At 36.4% G+C, this 20,087-nt stretch overlaps 2 protein-coding genes and 1 pseudogene across 3 annotated transcripts; 1 reads left to right on the forward strand and 2 right to left on the reverse strand.

Moving 5' to 3' along the window:
• Positions 1 to 885: 885 nt before the first annotated feature.
• LOC141655380 (uncharacterized) lies at positions 886 to 1,506 on the forward strand. Its single transcript, XM_074462465.1, has 2 exons — positions 886 to 1,180; positions 1,262 to 1,506. Exons 1-2 carry the CDS (start codon positions 886 to 888, stop codon positions 1,504 to 1,506), a joined length of 540 nt encoding a protein of 179 aa, XP_074318566.1.
• Positions 1,507 to 6,421: 4,915 nt separating this feature from the next.
• Positions 6,422 to 11,764, reverse strand: LOC141657410 (RING-H2 finger protein ATL33-like). Of its 2 annotated transcripts, none has more exons than XM_074464646.1 (2): positions 7,723 to 11,764; positions 6,422 to 7,041 (listed from the first exon to the last, which is right to left on the reverse strand). In XM_074464646.1, the coding sequence occupies exon 1, from the start codon at positions 11,530 to 11,532 to the stop codon at positions 11,038 to 11,040; it is 495 nt and encodes a 164-aa protein (XP_074320747.1). In that variant the 5' UTR covers positions 11,533 to 11,764; the 3' UTR covers positions 6,422 to 7,041; positions 7,723 to 11,037. The 2 variants fall into 2 exon arrangements, with proteins under 2 accessions (XP_074320747.1, XP_074320746.1); XM_074464645.1 differs by having other exon boundaries at positions 6,422 to 7,053.
• A 1,798-nt stretch (positions 11,765 to 13,562) lies between these two features.
• LOC141655381 (uncharacterized) lies at positions 13,563 to 16,286 on the reverse strand (annotated as a pseudogene).
• Between the last annotated feature and the right edge of the window lie 3,801 nt (positions 16,287 to 20,087).

Genomic DNA, 20,087 nt, shown 5'->3' on the forward strand with positions numbered 1-20,087 from the left:
GGTGAGATGTTTGGCTACTTCCAGGGTAAGAGGGGCTTAAGACAGGGGGACCCTCTCTCCCCCTTGATCTTTACATTATGTATGGAGTATCTGACTCGTACACTGCAGTATGCTACCTCAAAGTATGATTTCAAATTCCACCCCTTGTGCAAGAAGCAAAGACTAACTAGCCTTATGTTTGCTGATGATGTCATTCTGTTTAGTAAAGGGGATGCCACCTCAATGATGCTCTTGCTACAATCATTTGCTACCTTCTCCAATGCTACTGGACTGCAAGTAAGTGCCTCAAAGTCTAATGCTTATTTCAGAAATGTTCCTGAGCAGTTAAAGTCTGAGATTCTACAGATATCAGGATTTAGTGAAGGGAGCATTCCATTCAAATATCTTGGTATGCCAATACAGACTACGAGGCTTAAAAAGCAAGACTGTGAATGCCTTGTGGATAAAATTTGTGCTCGTATACATGGCTATGGTGCAAGGAAGTTCTCTTATGCAGGACGGTTAGTAATAGTGAAGAGTGTGCTCAACTCTTTACACTCATATTGGGCTTCTATGTTTATCATCCCCAAAGGAATTATCAAGATAATTGAGGCAGTTTGTAGAAACTTCCTCTGGGACAACAGTGCAGATTATAGAAGGACTCCTCTTGTGGGATGGGACACCATATGTAGACCTAAAGATGAAGGAGGATTGGGACTTAAAGATCATGAAACCTGGAATAAGGCCATGGTGGGCAGATTGGTTGACTGGGTAGCTATGCAAAGAGACTCAATATGGGTACATTGGGTACAAAGTAACTATCTTAAGGGTCAGGAGTGGATAGAATATAAGCCTAGTACAAATTCTAGCTGGGTATAGAGGAGAATTTGCAGGGTCAAGGATCAAATGAGTGCTGGTTATGCCAATGGGCAGTGGGATGCTCAACCAGGAGGATTTACACCAGCTGGTTATTATGCCTGGTTTAAAGGGACTAGGCCAAGAGTTCACTGGGTTAAGGCAGTCTGGAATGGGTGGGCTCTGCCAAAGCACCAATTCTTGGGGTGGGTTGTAGCTCACGAGGCTTTGAATACAGCTGCTAGATTATCCACGTTTGGAGTGGATATTGAGGACAAATGTTCTCTATGTGGTCTAGTCTCTGAAACCATTGAGACTTTGTTCTGTGATTGCTTATACAGTAGACGTATCATAAGATAATTGAATAAGAAAACTGCTTGGACCTTTCCTATAAGGGATGTGATGACTTGGTGCGTGAATAGGACAGGAACAGTGCTGCAGAGGGGAGTACAGATTGCAATGATGTTGGGTCTTTTGTATCAGGTATGGCAGCAGAGAAATAAAGGCAGAACCGAGAATGTGTTGATTCGTCCAGAAGGTGTGGCAAGAATAATCTTGGAGGAGATGAGAACAAGAGTTCGAGCCCGAGATAGAACAACTATGACAAGTGCTGAGAGAGATTGGCTCATTAGAATGCGTCTTATAGAACGATATCTTGTTTTATGTGTTTGATCACCATATAAAGTCACTTGTAAGTAATATTTTGATGATTTATATAATTTCTCACATTTCACCAAAAAAAAAATGCTAAAAATAAATTAAAGAGCAATATTTATACAATAAATCATCAAAATGATCTAAAATCAATTTAGGACCAGAATGTTATTCATGAAAAACTTCCGTGGTCATTATCATCATAAATCACAAATTATTAGTTTTATATGTAAACATTTTAACTCGGAAAAACAATAACCGATTATGCATGCAACAACTCTTGCTCTAATACCAATTGTAAGATTCAATAACCTCTTATTAGACACTTCTAATAACTCTATAATTTAGTTTAGCCATAAACTAATCTAGATCTTATGCATGCATAATAATAAAATACAAAGTAAGAAGAAATCAATTAATCTTACATTGAGGGCCGAAACGGGTATACTAATTGGTCTCCTACCAAGTTAGTCTTCATAAAAATCCGAGTGCTCCAAGGATGAATTTAGACCCAATGGTAGGATCTACTCCTCAAGGAATTGTACCAAGATAACCCACTTAATACTTTTACTAATTTGTCACTAGAAATTAGTATAAGTACCCTAAAATAACAACTAATATTATAGTTTACTACTTCTAGTAATGGTGGAATAATATTAGTGATTTTGTGATTTTCTTTCTTATTAGTTCTTCACAAGATCTAGAGAAAATGTATAAAAATTATCTACATAATTTTGTAAGAATGAATTTAATTGAAAAAGAAGAGAAAACTCCTCTTTTTCTTGTGGGTGGCCGGATGGCCTTGGGTAGTATACCCAATCCATGCTCAAAATGTTCTTCTCAAGATTTTACGCATGCAAGCCTATAATAAGTAGGGTATGATTGTGTTCCCTTTAATTAAATAAATTTAAACACAACCAACTCCCTACACTCCCATTTACACGGCACCCATAAGGTAAAATGGGTCCATTTTAAGTTTGTCAATTGTCAACTTGTGTAGTGTGACATATTGGACATTTTACTAGAAATGTTTGTTAATAATGCATTTTTAACTTATTAAAAATCATTATATAAACAAAATAAATCACATACAAAAATTAACTAGTAATTCATGATTACAAGTACTTAAAATGGGTCATGGAATTATAAATCACAACAACTTCTATTTATAATAAATCATTCGTTCTTATTTTAATTGTCTCATAAACAATAAATAAACCTAAGTAATAAAACAATTTAATTACTTAGTACGAATCTTATTTAATCGAATTATAATAAGATACGTATTTTCAATCACAAAATCATCCGTTCAATTTTAAGGAATTAATTAACTTGTATCAACATACAATTAATTAATTAATCAATAATTAAGAGTGTTACCCTAGAGGTATGACCTTAAGGGATCAACTGATCACCACCGCCATACGACAGTAATGTCAAACTCTAGCCAGCCAATCATTACCAATTAATGTGGATCAGTTGACGATAAATTATTACTTTCCCTCATGCATTCTTATTATGAGATTTAGACATGTGATCGCATTATTGTCGAGGACACATACTCCAACACTTGCAACACATCAAGGTCAATGAATTGGGTAGGTTCGTAACTCTTACCTAGTAATTCCTTAAATCGTTGACGGTGTGCATTATCGATGAATTCCACTTCCGGAAAGTGCTCAATTGTTCGACACCTGGTAGAACCACGTATTCTTGGTCCCTTGACTCTTGTGAGGCGGTTGAGGTAGTTCCCTTTCGGCGTTTGGATCCTGACTCGTCGGTCCTCTTTCTTTTGTCCCTTGTAAACATTCTTGCTTGATGTGCTTGGTTGGAACTTGATCAATGATGTAAGGATAGACCTTCTTGTTTCTTTATGCCTTGGATTTATGCTTTTGTCATGGGGTTTTATGTGGTGGTTATGGAAAAGGATGATGAGATGTGGTTATGTTGATGTTAAGATAAGGGAATGGGAATGGTGAGGGGCAGATTTATCAAATAAGTAGGTTGGGATGTTCGGACTGGGTTGAGGTTCAGCCCCATACTATTCCCGTGTGACCCACGCGTCCTAGAATTAGCTCGAGCATCCCTTAGTATGGGACGGGCGTCCTAGGGTCAGGTCGCGCGTCCTTTGATTCAGGGCTCTTTATCTTTGTTTCCTTCCCAGTTGTGGGTCGTGCGTCCTCCCCGTAGCTCGGGCGTCCTCCCTCTACTTTTGTCGAAAACGAGGCTTAAATTAAGCCTTTCCCTTGCTCCCTTTGTGATCCCCACTTCATCATCGTGTTCGTTCCTGAAAAATGGCTTAAAAAGTAGATAAGAACTCTCCTTCACAACTCTCATGTGAGGACTAAAGGATTCACAACTCTCACGTTGTGAATCTAAAATGCAACTACCACTAGCATGCAATGCGATGTAAGGCTTCGAGAAGTATATTACAAATGGTGGTTTGAGATAGGACTCCACCAAACTAAGTTAAATGACAAATTTCATTATTCATGGAGCTTAATGCTCTTAATAGGCGATGAAAAGCTTGCGAATGGACCTCAAGTGAGCATGAGTAAGTTTTGAACCATTTCAAAATAAAGTAGGGTCAATTCAATAACGACCTCTCTTTGAACTCCTTCCCCTTCTTATTTGCCTTGTCATGATGGCCTTCCCAGCTATTGTAACTTACAAACTTGAGTTCCTTGGCATAGGGGGGTTTCCGTTTGCTCCTATCTTTCTTAAAGTTGATGATGACGAAAGTATTTGGACCTATCAATCCTTCAATAATAGAAGGCAAACTCTCATAGCGTTGGGGATTGGGTAGCTTGGGAGTTGGGATTGTGGGTGCCAAGTTTTCACAAATAGGCTCCCGCTTAGTTTTGTCCTTGAGCTTCTCTACCAAGTAATTTTTGTATGGCGTTTTGACTTTCTTAAGGTCTATAATGTCATCTCCAACTATCATGGCCTCCATAGTGGGTGTGAGAAGGTCCTCATTATCAATAAGGAAGAGGCATTATTCTTTTTCATTGAAGTAATCCTCCAACCTTTCAAGGATGGGTTCCTCAAGCAAGGAAATCCCACAACTCCATTCATCATTTGAGTTCATCTCTCCCTCATTCTTCTAGTTTTTGTGGGACTCATATCCCTCATCATCTTCTTCCATTGGTTTGTCATCATTGCTTTCTCCATACGAATCATAAATAGGGGCTTCACTCCTTATTAACTCTTTCTCCATAACCTCAATGTTCACAACAAATGACACCCCCTCATACTCACATAGGCCAAGAGTATTTGGTTTACTCAACCTCATATCTCCTTCGTCAAATACCACACTTTCAAACTGACAAGAGCTCAATAAAATTGGTTCTTCCAACTTCACATCTTCCACATCAAAGGTCATTCCCTCAAATTCACATTCATGGTCAATGCTCAAGTGTTGGTGAGGAGTGGTTGGTGGGATGGTTGCTTGGGTTGCCCCCATTTGGGCAATTTGATTTGTCAACTCCTGACCATGGGTAGCAATGTTTTGAAGAACATTGTTTCTATTTTGGCTCTCTTCTAACAATTGTGTGAAGAAATTTTGTCTGTCTCCTTCATTTGGAGAACCACGTTTTAAATGTCAAAGTGATGATCATCTTCTTGTTGGGTGTGGGTGTGAAGGTGGTTATATTTTGGCATTTGGAATTGGTTGTAAGGTGGGTCTTGGGAGGGTGGTTGTTGTAGATATTGGATGTGGGGACTTTAGAAAGAAAAGTTGGCGTAGTTGTTAGGACTTCATTGTATGAGTTGTAAGGTAGGTTTGTGTTGACTTGCTCCTCAAACTCCCTGTACTCATTGTAGTCATACTCAAAAGATCCACCACATACTCCATGTGTCAAGCCTTCGGTCATCATCATATATATCTGAGACAAAGGTATAACTACAAGCATGGAAACTACAATAAAACGGTAAGAACGACCTTGAGGAACAAGTTCCTCAAGGTTAAGGCACAATTAAAATAGACAAACAAACAAGAACTTAATCACAAAACACCATCCCTGCCAATGGCGCCATTTTGATGTGAGTGAGTCGTTGTTCACTCAATCAAACACATTTATATTCTCAACAAACAACTAGTAAGTGGTTAAGTCGAGGTCGATCCACGAGACGGTGTGTTTAGGGTCCTAAGTCTAGCTATTCTAAGTTGTGCAAGTGTCACGATTATATGGATTTGAGGTTGTGTTCTAAACTACGACAAGGAAATGTAAACAAATGAATAAAATGGTAAGTAAATAGAAATGGAGATGTAAAAAAATGATTAAAGACACTAGGATGTCATAGGATCATAGGGAATCATGGTAAGATAACATAAATGAGTCACATAAATGCAGGCAATTATTATTGTTGGAATCGAGTTAGCTTATGTCTTACAATTCCTAGGGTGACTTAGGTCTCTGAGCCGAATTGGTCACAACTTTACAACACCTACATCGACTTGGTTCTCCCTATTCCACTATATGCATGGTCTAACAAGCCTTGAGTTAGTTTATATCTTACAAGTCTTGTTGAAAGGATAAGAGAATCATGCTAGGTTGTCAATAAAGCATTTTATCAAACATAACATGTGCATAAGTTGAAAGTACAATAAGCAAGCATTCATATGAACTCATTAAGCATAGATCTATCCCATGGTTACTCCCCTAGTCCCCCACTAACCCTAGCTAAGAGACTACTCACTACACATCATGGTTAATATGCTGGCAATGGTGTCAAACATCACAACACAAATGAACATGATAAATAAGCAAGGTAATAAACAAAGGATTAACAAGTAAATAAAGAGAGATTAAGAAAATTATCAACTTAAAAAGTAAAGATGAACATAAATAAAGGTAAAGATAAAGACTTGTCACTTAGTCTTCAAATACATACCCAAGAGATCCAAATGTAAATAACTTGATAACAAAGGAAATGGAAAAACAATAGAAGAAACCCTTTGATTAATGGTGGAGAGTTGTCAATTCCCAATACAAACCCAAGAATTCTTCAATTACAAAGCTAGATCTAAGATTGTTTGAGAAATAATTAAGGAAATATTAAAGTGCAATTTGTTGAATGATTAAAGACTAATCTATTCTAATCTACTCCTAATGAGAGCTTAATGTACTCTAAGGGAACTTAACCCTCAAGTTCTTACAAAAAGGGTATAAATAGTGGTACAAGGATTAGGTTAATTAAGGGCTTAAATGACGATTAGGCCCCTTAATTGAAGTCCAACGCTTTGCAAGTCCTAGAAGGGGACGTGTGACCTCCCTTCGTGAAGACAATCATCTTGCAGCAAGGGACGCCCGTCCTGAGTTTGGGGACGCCCGGGTCAGTTTTGGGACGCCCGTCCTCTTTTGTATTTCTTCTTCTTCTTGTTTTGGCTGCCCCCTAATCTGTGGGGGGTCCTTTATAGGTCGTGGGAATCCCTTGTCATTGCCCAATTACTTGTTTTATTGACTTGGGCCTTTAGTGTTAGTCTTCTCTTCGATGCTTGGTCGTTGGATGTTATCTATTTAGCTCCGTTTAGGCAAGGTTAGTGCTCCTCTCCTACAAAGGACACTGAAACTCATAGATTATGCATAAAAGGAAGCTAAAGACAAGAAACGATATAATACACACTAAAAAACATAGGAACTAGGCTAGTTAGGGGATTAAATGTTCATAAGTAGGAGTTACATCAAACTCATACCAACACGCCCTAATCACCTCCCAAAAATCGACACCAACAACAACACAAACAACACTCACACCCTTAACCCACCACCACGACAACCAGTGGCCACCACAGTGGTCTCCCTTGACCCACGGTGGTTCCACCAGCTGATAGGTCAATCCACGACTAAAGCACTACACCCCACGACTCAATTCCAACACAAACACCACACAACAATCATAACCCGACAAACACCGCACCAACCACCACCTGTAACAACCCGTCACCACCATTAGGGCCGCCCAGCACCGATACTTCCAACCACCCAAGTCCCAAGTCAAGTCGACAATAAAATAAGAGTTAAATTCCGTCTTAACACCCACGACAGCCACCCCCTTTAGACGCCCAATCCGCCACCCACGGTGGTCAACGACGGTCACGTTTGGTCCTACTAGAGTCACGACAGTCAACGACAACTACTAAGGTCAACGGAGTAACTCACGGTGGTTTATACGGTGTACATAAAATAATTTAATTGAATAGCACGATATAAATATAAATTACGACGATCTTACCTTAAGAAGCTAATTTTTTATAAAATCCTTTTACTTTTCTCTCTTTAGATCTTTATCCCTTGCCTTAGGTTAATTATTTGTGTTTTTATGTTTGTATAAGATTATGGGGCAGGTAGATGAGCTTATATAGTTGTAGGAAGGAAAGAGGGAGGAAGTTTCCGAATTTACAATTCTCTTATTATTGTTTTCTTTTTATTATTATTACATATTATTAGTAGTAGCATACAATTATACTTCCGTCACCAATACCGTACCACACGCCTCACACACGTGTCATACACGAGCTCCAGCTATTCCCGTCTCAACATTATTTAATTATTTTATTCCCCTCTTACAAATTAATTCTGGCATCTTTCTTATGCTGGCAGAGTCACTTTGATTAACTCAATTCTGGCATCTTTGCACTCTTATTGAGCCTCGGTTTTTCTTATTCCTAATGGCATAATGAACAAAATTGGTGCCAATTGTAGGAATTATCTGTGGGGAGGCAAAACTGAGTATGGAAAGGCTTCTAATGTCAGCTGGAGCTTTGTTTGTTCCCTCAAGGAGAAAGGTGGTTTGGGTATTTAAGAAGCTAAATGTTGGAACAATGCTCTGTTGGGCAAGTATGCTTGGTGGATTGCACAGAAAAATGATCACCTATGGGTCAAGTGGATTAGTCATGTGTATATGAAAGGAGTGGATTGGACAGATTATAATGCTCTTCCTGACTCTAGTTGGTCATGGAGGAAAATTCCTCAAATCATGACTACCTTTAAACAAGCATACACAAGTAATAGATGGCTGAACTCTGATAGATAATATAATGTCTCTGAGGGTTACGACCAAAAGTAGCCTGGAGATTTGTGTGTTGGAATAGTCTGAATGTTCCAAAGACTCATTCATTTTCTGAGCTACAATGCATCCACGTCTACTGACAAAGGATAGAATGTTGAGGATAGGTATTCAGGTTGATAATTTGTGTGAGATTTGTAGTACTGCATCTGAGATTCATCATCATTTGTTTTATGAGTGTGATTATAGCATGAAATGTTGTAGTATTCTGCAGGCTAGATTGGATGTCAGCTTCAGATTAAGTGATCTTGTTCACTTGCAAGTTAATGGCAGAGGGAGGACTAAGCTACGGGGGGAAATATATTGGAGATTGCCATGTAGCTCTGATGTATTTCATTTGGTATGTTAGAAATGAGATAAGATGCCACCACTATGTACACAGGCCTGAACAAATTGTTGCTCAGGTTATGTCTGACATTTATACTAGATTCTTCAGAATTAATACTAGTGGACTGGCAGTAAGAGATAGTAATTGTGTAAGGATGCGATGTTCTGGACTCTGATTTATCACAAATTCTTGTTTGTGACGGATACCATTTTACCTCACAAAGTAACCCGTCACAAGGGAGACCAATTGCTGATTTATTTACATCTTTGTTAGCTTTTAATCTATAGGTTTATAGATATGTTGAGCTTGTAACATAACAGTTTTGATGCAATTCTAATATACTTAGGGTGCACATAAATGCACGGGAGAGATCAACTGACACACGGGATTCTCACACACCATGACAAAATTACCCCTATGCATTTCTCTAGCTTAAATACCGCACAACCTTTTTCACTTTACCAAACTTGTACCAAAGATACTCCCTGATTTCATGGCATCTCTATTTTTTTCTGCAATTAAAATGTTAATTTTTTTTAGTTAATTTTAATTTTCTTTTTCTATGATCTAAGCTCTTGCAAAATAATATGGATTTAGTTTCTTTTTGTATTGTTGGTTATTGTTCTTCATGTTCCACTTTCTTGATTATATTGTCCAAATATTTTGCTGAATTAATTTTAATCAAAGGCTCTAAAGTAGTTTTCTTACAATTTTTATGCCAATTTTGCCAACTTTTTATTCTTATAAAGAAAGTTAGTTGTTTGGAATTGACTTTAACTCATTTGTATAGAATGGCTCATCTTTTACCCGTTACCCATTCGATCAGGTATTGAGCTGAGTCGACCCCGGTAGACATAGCCTCGCTTGTATTCTGCGCCAGCTAATTGTTAATTGTAAAACACCATTTTGAAAATGGCAAATTCTTACGGGTATACCCCTTTTAAAGTTAAAATGGGTTAAATATACTCATGTGAAAGAAATAAGACAAAAGCATGGTCAATTATAGTGTCGACTCGATCTTGCCCGGATGTTTATTATTGCACCATCAGTATAGGGGGAGCCGGGGAGGGATTCAAACTCGTGACCTATTATCACGATATCTCAGTCTTAATCACTAGGCTAAGACCTCTTCGATTTAACATATTAACCCCCTTAGTTTGAAATTTTAACGGTGTCGAAATTATGTACTCCCTCCATCCCGATCCTTTCTATTTTAGGAATACATTTGATGAGCAATTTGATCATTTACACTCAATTTGGTCCACTTGTCATTTAATAATTAATTTCCTCTTCTTTCCTTGATCTTTATGACAAAACCAAAGAATAACAATTGACCGGACGGAGGGAGTATTATTTAGCAAATAAATTACCTAATATAGGTTGCTAGGGGATAAACAAATTAGTACCTCAGTATGAATTTACACAAGGAAAACAACACAAGTAAAAATATTTGTCCTTTAAATAATACAATAGTGGACCCCATAGTAAAAGTAAGAAACTAGGTAAATAAAAGTCAAAAGAAGAATAAGGGCAGTGGTAGCTTACCCGCAACAAACCCCGTGGGAGAGTACATTTTCCCCGCGGATATATCACTACCCTATACTTAACATTCCCAAAAAATAAATAGCATAAGGGTATAATGAGGATAAAATATAGAGTTTGCCGAAATATTCTAAATATTTTTTTTTTTGCCTGAATTTCTTAAGGTACCAAAATGTGAACATAGTGCACATTAAGGTATTACGTTTTAAAATTTTTTTGATAAGGTATTAGTTTTTAAAAAGTACAACATTAAAGGCTATTTTCATCAATTGATCATATTTTTAAATATTTTTCTACTATAAGATAGTTAGCCGGCCTTTTGTAGTTTCATATAAAAAGATGACCTTAACATGAAATAACTCTTTTTTTACGCTCTTCTAAACTACATAAAATATTACTCCCTCTATCCTCGTCATTTGTTTACTTTATATAATGGGTTGACTCTTCCCAAATTTGGCTTTTTTATTCGTATAAGTGAGGAATCGAACCCTGACAACTTTGTTTCACAAGTCCTACCAGCCAACTTTGATACCAAACATAATATATACGGAATACATTTTATTAGTTTATTTGACTTAATTGAGAAGGTTCAAACTAGAAGATAGACAAATTTAAACCAAGCCAGAAGAATCAGGCAAACCTTGCCATAGATCACTCCTACCAACATCTGTTGATCCCAAAACACGAATTCCTTTCGGCTTAGACTTGAAATGAGTAATAATAAATGCCCTACAAATTGGACAATTAAAATGTGTAGAAAGCCATTTATCTATGCAACCCTTGTGAAACAAATGCTTACATGTTTTGAGTTGTCTTAACTCTTCACCATCTACAAAAATTGATAAACAAACAGGGCACTCTTCTTCTTTTCCCAATTCCGAGCTCATTATTATCAACTCCATATCTTTCTTAACATTTCTTTCTTCATTATTAACTTGATCATCCAATTTGGACCTTGCTATTTCCAAATCCCCAGAGTTTACGGACCGACGTCGAAAGAAGGTGCATGGGGTTGGTGGACAATTGATTAGGAAGAAGAAGGTGTATAGTAGGGTTGGTAGCATGACCATGATTAGTAGCATGATTAAGAAGCTATAAGGTGACATCAAATTTGTTTTGGAGAAGTTAAGGTTAAGATGAAAACAAGTGAGCAATGAAATAAAGAAAGAGAGGAAGAAAAAATATTATATTGGGTAGATTCTTTGTTATAATTTGATATGGGATGGGAAGAGGTTGAGGGTTTTTAAAGTGTACTAGAAAAAGGAACAATATTGTTAAAAAATAATAAGAAGTGAGGGTGGTTTTTGAGTGTGATGTAATTGCAGATTTTAATTTGCTTAAGACCCCGTTTGGATACTTGAATTTCATTTTAAATGACCAATCTCAAATTATAAATGTGAAATCATGAATCTCAAATTCAAATTCTTTGTTTGGGAAACAAGGGATTTGAAATTTAGAATTTGAAATCCAATTTTTATGTTTGGCAATACAAAGAATTTGAGAATCCAAATTTGATCCAAACTCAATAGTTAACTTATATTGCAAGGTTTTTAGGCTAAAATTTTCCGCAATACAAAATAGAATGCTCAAATTCGGTTTACAGTTTCAACTAGAATGCTCAAATTGTCCAACTATGATCAAATTCGGTTCGGTTTACAGTTTCAACTAGAATGCTCGATTACGCTCATCAAGACAAAGCAAAATCCAATCTAATTTTTGATCACTCGGAAGGTCTTTGAGAACTTGAAATTTCACCGGCGCCTCCACGAACATATTTACGGCTTGTAGAATCTGAGGACGTAGGATGCCAACAACTTTGGAAACCTCATCAAATACCTCTTTTCCTCCCAAAGTTGGAGTTGCTTTTAGTCTAGCTTCAACATAACTTTGGAGTGTGTTAGCAACTTGAGTAACCGCATCAGCTAGACTATCACTTTTTCGCTTCTTTTTGGAGCTTGTTGAAGTAGTATCGATGCTAGAAGTCGAACCATCACATGCTTCCTCATCCATCATAGTAGCACCCTCTTCATAGTGCTCCCCTCCATCACCAACAGCTCTATCGGGTCCAAGTAATATCGATATATCATCCCAATGCTCGATATATTTATTGGCATAAGATGAAGCAGGTGGGTTGGCCTACAATGAGTATGCAGAAAAAAGACACATACATGTTAGTCTGATAAAATATAAATCTGTAACTATCCAAAAAGAAGCTGCAGAAGACAACCTCTCTGTGAAGAGAAGCTGCAGACTTATGCACCACTAAAACTTAACTTGCCATTAAAGCCGAACTCCTGGGGTGATAGGACATAAGAAATGGACTCAACACGGAGAGAATAGAAGGCGACGGATTAAACGAAAAGAAGCTGCAGAAGACAACCTCTCTGTCCAAATGTATATTCAATCACATTTCATAACAAAAGCACAGTTCATGCCACAGTTAACAAACTGCAAACAGTAAATCACAACTGCAAAGTGACTTCAGCTACGAAAATTGGTGCATCCATTTGGCTATTCCAAGAAATATATCCTCTCTTCTTGGGTTGTGTAGGAACCAAAACTTGCTTTCTTTTTTCAGCCATCACCTATAAAAGAATAGGTCAGAATCTACAACATTAAAATCAAGTGGGGTGATAAGCTCCTACAACATTAACATTCAAGTTATGGCGAAAGCCGACATCCTAAATAAGTTCACAGAATGTCAGGCAGGAGAAAGCCGACATCCTAAATAAAAGAATGTCAAGAGCTTTATTAATGGGCAAAGGGGGTAGAAAATAAACTGGACAGAATGTCAGGCACACTGACTACCAACAACTTCAGAAGCAATAAGCACTTCAGAGATTAAAATTGCTATCAACTTCAGTGATTCAGGGCATCAGGTTGATATAAAGTACGGCTTTTTGGTGAGTATTTTGGCGATGTCCAGGATCCAAATATAACATCCAATCGAAATACACATACATTAAAAGGACAAAAAAAATCACAATCCACCTTTTGAATGACTACTTACCACCATCATTTTCCTCTTTTGCTGCAAGATCGTGGTAAGTAGTCAGATACCCCTCCTAGCTCGATAATCATTCCACATTTTTCTTTGCAAGATCGTCTCTAAATTTATTCCACTCTTCGTTTGTCTAACACTCACTACATAATCTTCTCCACCATCCTCTTCTTGTACCACTGCATTTTGTAAATCTTGTTCTACCTCATTCATTAGCGCCGTTTCATCCATTTTTTCAAATCTTAAGAAGTTGTGTAGAATGACACAAGCATTTATGATTCTGACTTGGGTTTTTTTACCATAAAAGCTACTGGTCCTCATAATAGCCCAACGCTTTTTCATGCAACCAAATGCTCGTTCAATTGTGTTACGAGCTGATGAATGGCGCAAGTTAAAAAGCTCTTTGGAATTTGTTGGGGTGTTCCCTCGCCATAAATTTAAGTGGTATCTTGTACCTTTATATGGAGCTAAGAAACCTTCACCATTGGTATACCCTAAGTCCACAAGAAAATACTTATCCTTTGGTACTTTAAGATTATAAGCATGCCTTTGAAGAGCGTCGCGTAGGACACGTTGATCAGAAGCGGACCCTTCCCACCCGGGTAGAACATATGTAAAAAGAGATCCGGATCACAAGTCGCTAAAACATTTGTGCTAATGTGACCATTTCTATCCCGATACCTACCTCGGTCCTCTAAAGGGACAAATCATATCTATATGAGTGCGTCAAGGGCGCCAACCACACCCTCAAACCATTTAAATTTTGGATCATTGACAAAACTAGTGGTAGTATCAACTTCCTTCACGTAGTATTTTCCTATTTTTAAAACAGCTCGGAGCACCGTGTGAAATTGGCGACTCTTGGTTTCTCCTGATCGTGCAAAAAGAGCTTGAATAGTTCGGTTTTTCAAATTGTGAGCAAGGGTGTGGAGAAAAAATGCGACAACTTCTTCATTAGTCACGTTTCTAGAGGTAATTAACCCACCCTTTGATCTCAGAATCCTACATAATTTCTCAAAACAACGCCTATCGAAACGCAATTGCTCTTGACATTTTCTATTGTTTCTTAATGTATCTAACCACATTGCTCTTTTTTGTGAACGTTCGTGTTCGTTCCCAGCCAAATCCCTAATCTTATACCTTTTGTAACTCAACGCTCCTACTATAACGACAACACAACCCACAACTAGTGTGAAAAGCTCCATATCATCATCTTCTTCTTCTATTCTGACACGTTTCAGTGATTCCCTTTCATTATTATCCGCCATATTACTCAATACTCGCAAATCTGAAAAATTATAATGAGTTTATATCATGTAAATAGTTCATTTTTTTTGGTTTAGTTTTTTTTACTCATTCCATCAGCATTCAATTATCAATTCACTAGCAAATAAGGCGCACATTTACGACAAATTGAAGCAAATCAGAAGCATAGAACAGTTCAAAATAACTAATAATACGATACATTTCAACACAAAATCAAGCTGCAGCTATTCAATGAACAAAATAACAAATGAAACGATAAATTTGCAGAAAGATCCAGAGAGTTTATCCAACATATTTGCAGAAAAACAACTTAAAATGAGTTCACATTGCACTGTTCAAAGAGTCTATATCAAACCCGAGTTCAGAAATCAATTAATTTTCCACATTACACAGCCGAGTCCCACCTTGAGTAAGCATGACAGACAATATCAACTAATCAAGAGACATACCCTTCTATATAATCATTCAACGATAATGTTTTCAAATTTGTCTCACTTCTGAACTAAATCTTTAGCATACACAATCATGCTAAAACCAGAGAACAAAACCACAAAAATCGAAAAATTAATTGAACTCACAAAAATTGAAAAATCAACTAATCATACGATACATTTCAACCCACAAAAATCGAATATCAACAATTCAATGAACAATGAAACGATAAATTTCAATACACAAATCATAATTTAGCAAAGAGTAATTAGAAATTTAAACCTAGAAAAATTGAAAGAGGCGTAAACATACTTGGATTGCTCTGATGGATGTTGATGAGAAGAAAAACGATGATTATAAACCCACGAAAAATCGCACGAACCCTAGAAATTGGGGATGAACTTTGTCGATGAAATTGATGTTGATGAATCGAGATGAGGGAGATGGAGTTTGAGTCTGTAGAACATTCTAGAGTGGAGTTGTAATTTGGAATACGGGGGGTAAGGGGGTGGATTTGGAATGGGCCGTTTTATTAGTCTTTAGAATTTGATAGGATTTCAACCAAATCCAAATCCAAATTATGCCATTAGCCCAAACACCATATTTGGGCTAAATCCGGAATTGCAAATGCAATACCTGTTTCCAAACAGGCCATAATTGGTAAATCTATGAGAGGTGATATTCATGACTTGATTTCAAACACCATTAACATTAAAATTGCTCTTGAGCTTCGTTTAAGCCCAAAAAGGAATGAATAATCAGGATTTGAAGTTAGGAGATTCAATTACAGGTTAAAAGAAGTAAGAGAGCAAACTAGGAAGTTATGAGATGATCGAGTTCCATTGTCCATTTGAACTCACGTATAAATCGAGTTACAAAGCACCTTTGGAGGCCAAAAAGTACAAATAGGGGTGGAGATTTAGACATATAAATGATAAAAGGGTGTGGTATGTTTGGATGTGGGGAATGTGGTTCAGGATAGTGTTGTGGTCCTTGATCACAACTTTCACCAATCAAGTGTTTTTGTGGAATTAAGAGTATAGTATAGTACTTCGTAACAACTTACAACTTATCAAGTGTAACATGAAACAATAATTGAGAAAGGAATGCCTTTGAGATGAGGACATTACATGTTTAGACAAAAGTTTGTGAGGATGGATATTGCTGTCTCTAGACAACCATGGATTATATGCAACTCCCATCACTTCACTTCATTTATGTGATTAGTTTAGCTGAACTAACACCTTGTTGATTTTTGTGGACGGATGATAATATTTGTTGGACATGATGTCTCAATCGAGCAAATGCAATTTTTTAAATTGTGGAATGCGATAGCTTTACTACTTTTTTAGGAGTATGGATTATTTACGTACTATTAACTTCGATTTAATCCCAATGTAAAATTAAAGAGCATAATCCAAATTAGCGGTCAAGCTACCTGGAAAAACCGTTGGATTAGTAAGCTGCTTAAGGTCGTTGATCGGTTCGTTGGTTGATTTAATTATATTACTCCGTTGGTTTTTAAAAAAAATCAGCGATCAAGCTACCAACTTGCTAAAAAAATATTTAACTCCTTAGCAAAAATAATCCAAACCACAAGTGACGCTTTTATAATAATTCTAACTTCATTTAATTTCAAAATAAATCATAATATTAACTTTATCTTCTTATATATACTCAGTAATTTGGTATCTATTTGTCAGGTCACCCTTAATTAAGGAAAATAATTCTAGAAACATTAAACCTATAATTACATTAACCTCATCCCTAGAGCTAGCAACTCTAATCCGGCCCGAACCCCAGCAAACAGGACCCGATAGAACCCGAAAATATTGCAACCCGAATCTGACACGTTGATGATCTGTAACCCGATTAAGGCTTACCTGAAACTGAATCTGACCCGAGATGACTCGTGACCCAAGTAAACCCAATTCATGTATTGACCCTCTACCCGACCTGAATGATAACTCGAAAATAACCCGAAATTAACTGAAATAAAACAAAAATTAAATCATTAACAAGAATAAAATTTTTTAAAAAATAAGAGCTTCTCATTATAATAAAATCTCCCTTACAACACATTATCAGGCATAGCCTACAATAAGTCAATAACTATCCTCTTAACTACCAACTAGTTTTGTTGCCCGTGAGAACTCACGGGATTATTTATGGTTTTCCGCTTATGTTTACTGTTTGATGTCATGTGTACAATGTACTCGATCTTGACATCTTGTGATGATGTAGGATTTATATGAAAGCCTAGAACTTTCTTTTAGTTTTTGTTCTATTTTTTGATGTGTTAAGTGTCGAAATTTCATTTTACTTTATCCTTTCAACTAAAGAGAGCTGAGACAATGCTCTTATGATGAAGATGGGGAAGTTTATATATATAGGCAATATTATTTGACATTCAAAAATTAAAAAGATGGCATTAATTTTAGGATAAAAATTTTGGAGGAAATGAACAGTAAAATTGAGATACATCCATATAGTGAGTAATACTTTCAAAAATTGAGCTCCATCTATTGTGATATTATTTGCTTCACTGATAAATAATCATCAGTAAGGCCCTTATTAAATTATCCTATTTATTTAACCTTTATTTCTTTTATATGGAATGACCTTTTTGTTTTCCTCGACATTATTATGCTTTGTATTTATGTTACCTTTTTTTTTTTATCTTACCCTTCATCCACAATTTTTTTCTTTCCTGTAATAAATTGTTGAAATTAATGCGAAGATTAATTACAAAAAATTCTTATGTAAATATTATAGTAAGACTAATTTAAAATTAGGTGTTGATTTTCGCATTATGCATTTTACTCATTACAGTACACTATTGACAATTATACCCTTCTCACTTCCCCTCACATCTTCCCTCTCTAACTTATCTCAAAACTCTCTCTCTCTCTCTCTCTCATTCACATACCCAACGTACTACATTAAAAATAAAAATAATAAAACGACTTACACACCACAACCACCGGCGCCCAACTACAACACGAGTATTAAAACTCGTCGGACAGCTCAACACCACCACCACCGACGATCACCTGCGCCATTGACAACAACTCACACAACCCTCTCTCTCTCTCTCACGCCTTCCCTCTTTCGCGGGGAATACTCACCGGCAAACGGTTTTGTTACAGCCCATTACTCGACACCTACCCACCGCCCCTTCAACCTCTGACGCCCTAACCACTGTCCCTCCTGCCACTTCATACCTCTTAAATATCCTCAATTATATTAGTATATTTGAATTCCCATCAAATAAATCCTACAAAGTAAATAATTAAGTAAAAGTTGAGATAATTTTACGATTGGAGTAAATAAATTTCAATAAACACTCAACTCGGAAACAATTTGGGGCACATAATACATTTGGCGTGTAATGTGGAAGACATCATTAAAATCTACCAAACTTGTATATGTAAAACAAATTGTTTGGTTTGGAATAAAACTAAGAAACAACTAATATGTAATTGGTAGAGTAAAGGGTGGATATGACATGTAAAGGTGTTCATCTATCGATTTCAATAATTTAAACGGAAAATTCACGTGGTACACTCGAACTTTGCCATTTTTCACGTGGTACCCAACTTTTTAAGTTTGTGCATATGATATCCTTGAAATTTGATTTTCAAGCACAACATGCCTTTTTATCGTTTTTAAAATTTTTAATTGAGCATAAACTATAGACCAGAAATCGGAATTGACTAATTTTTTTTTCAAATTGATTAACTCTCCGAGATCTATAAATTAGTAAAACGAAAATGGCCATTCGGAAGTTTAAGATCGAAGATATGTTTGATTTGAGATTTTCTTTAAAAAAATCCCTATAAAAAGTCGGTCGGCAATTTTTTTCCCCTCAAATCGTAAATTATGACGAGATAATCATTTAACAAAAAAAATTGGCTGATTCTGAATTCCGATCAAGGAGTTATGTGCAATTGAGTTTTTTTAGAGCGACGAAAAGGATATGTTATGCATGGAAATCAAACATAAATGGTATAATGTACACAAACTTAAAAAGTTGGGTACCATGTGCAAAACGACAAAGTTCGAAGGTACCACGTGAATTTTCCGTAATTTAAATGATAAAATGAATAAGACTTATAGATAAGTGGGGTAAACGAGGGAATTTCAAATGGTAGAATTAATAAACTCATGGATGAGCGGAGTAAATGGTAGAATGTTGATAGTTTTTTTAATTAAATTGCTCAATTATTTGTTTTGACATTTAAAGAAGCAAATATAGATATGAAAATTTCTAATTCAATTTGGTAGGGTATTATAAGTGGAATTTGCTTAAGAGATGTCACATATATTTTAGATGGCTTAAGAAGATGCCATGTCAAATACTAAGTTAGCCTTTTTATATTTTTTATAGATAAGTCCAACCAATCATTTACTTGACTATTTTTGCTAATAACATGACAATTACCAAATATCAATTTAACTTCATCTCTAATTATGGTACTTAAAATCTTAGGCCTAATAAGGTCCTCTTCAATGCGATTTCTGTTTCTGTAAAACCATAACTGATACATCTAGCTAGCCAGGATCACAACAATCGCTTTTTCTTACACATGAACCTTATCCTCGGCTCATGCCACCATATTATAATGCCTTGTGCAAGGAACTGGACTTAACGCCAACAAACCACCAATCTGCTACATCTAGAACTATACTCACACTTGAAAAACGGGTGGGAATGGTGCTCTTTCTCTAAGCCACTGAGAACACACATTATTCTGAATAATTTACATTTTTCTCATCCCATCCTAACTTAAATGTCTTTGTTGAGTTATAAGCCATATCAGGAAAGATAGCCTGGGTATTAGCCAATTGTTCTTCACCCAAGGAAACTAATTGATAGTCCCCTCATCAGGTCTTAACCAAGAGTATCCAATTTTTACATTGTAATCTAGGCCTGCCATTCTCTAGTTGCTGTCAAATATG

This window comes from Silene latifolia, chromosome 5, assembly GCF_048544455.1.
Source record: "Silene latifolia isolate original U9 population chromosome 5, ASM4854445v1, whole genome shotgun sequence".
NCBI lineage: Eukaryota > Viridiplantae > Streptophyta > Magnoliopsida > Caryophyllales > Caryophyllaceae > Silene > Silene latifolia.

Bases quoted from the DNA above. Each gene is read 5' to 3' on its own strand.
- LOC141655380 (XM_074462465.1), top strand. From the start codon at position 886: ATGAGTGCTGGTTATGCCAATGGGCAGTGGGATGCTCAACCAGGAGGA. The intron at 1,181-1,261 runs GTATCATAAGAT...TGAATAGGACAG, and splicing joins TGATTGCTTATACAGTAGAC to GAACAGTGCTGCAGAGGGGA.
- LOC141657410 (XM_074464646.1), bottom strand. From the start codon at position 11,532: ATGTCACCTTATAGCTTCTTAATCATGCTACTAATCATGGTCATGCTA.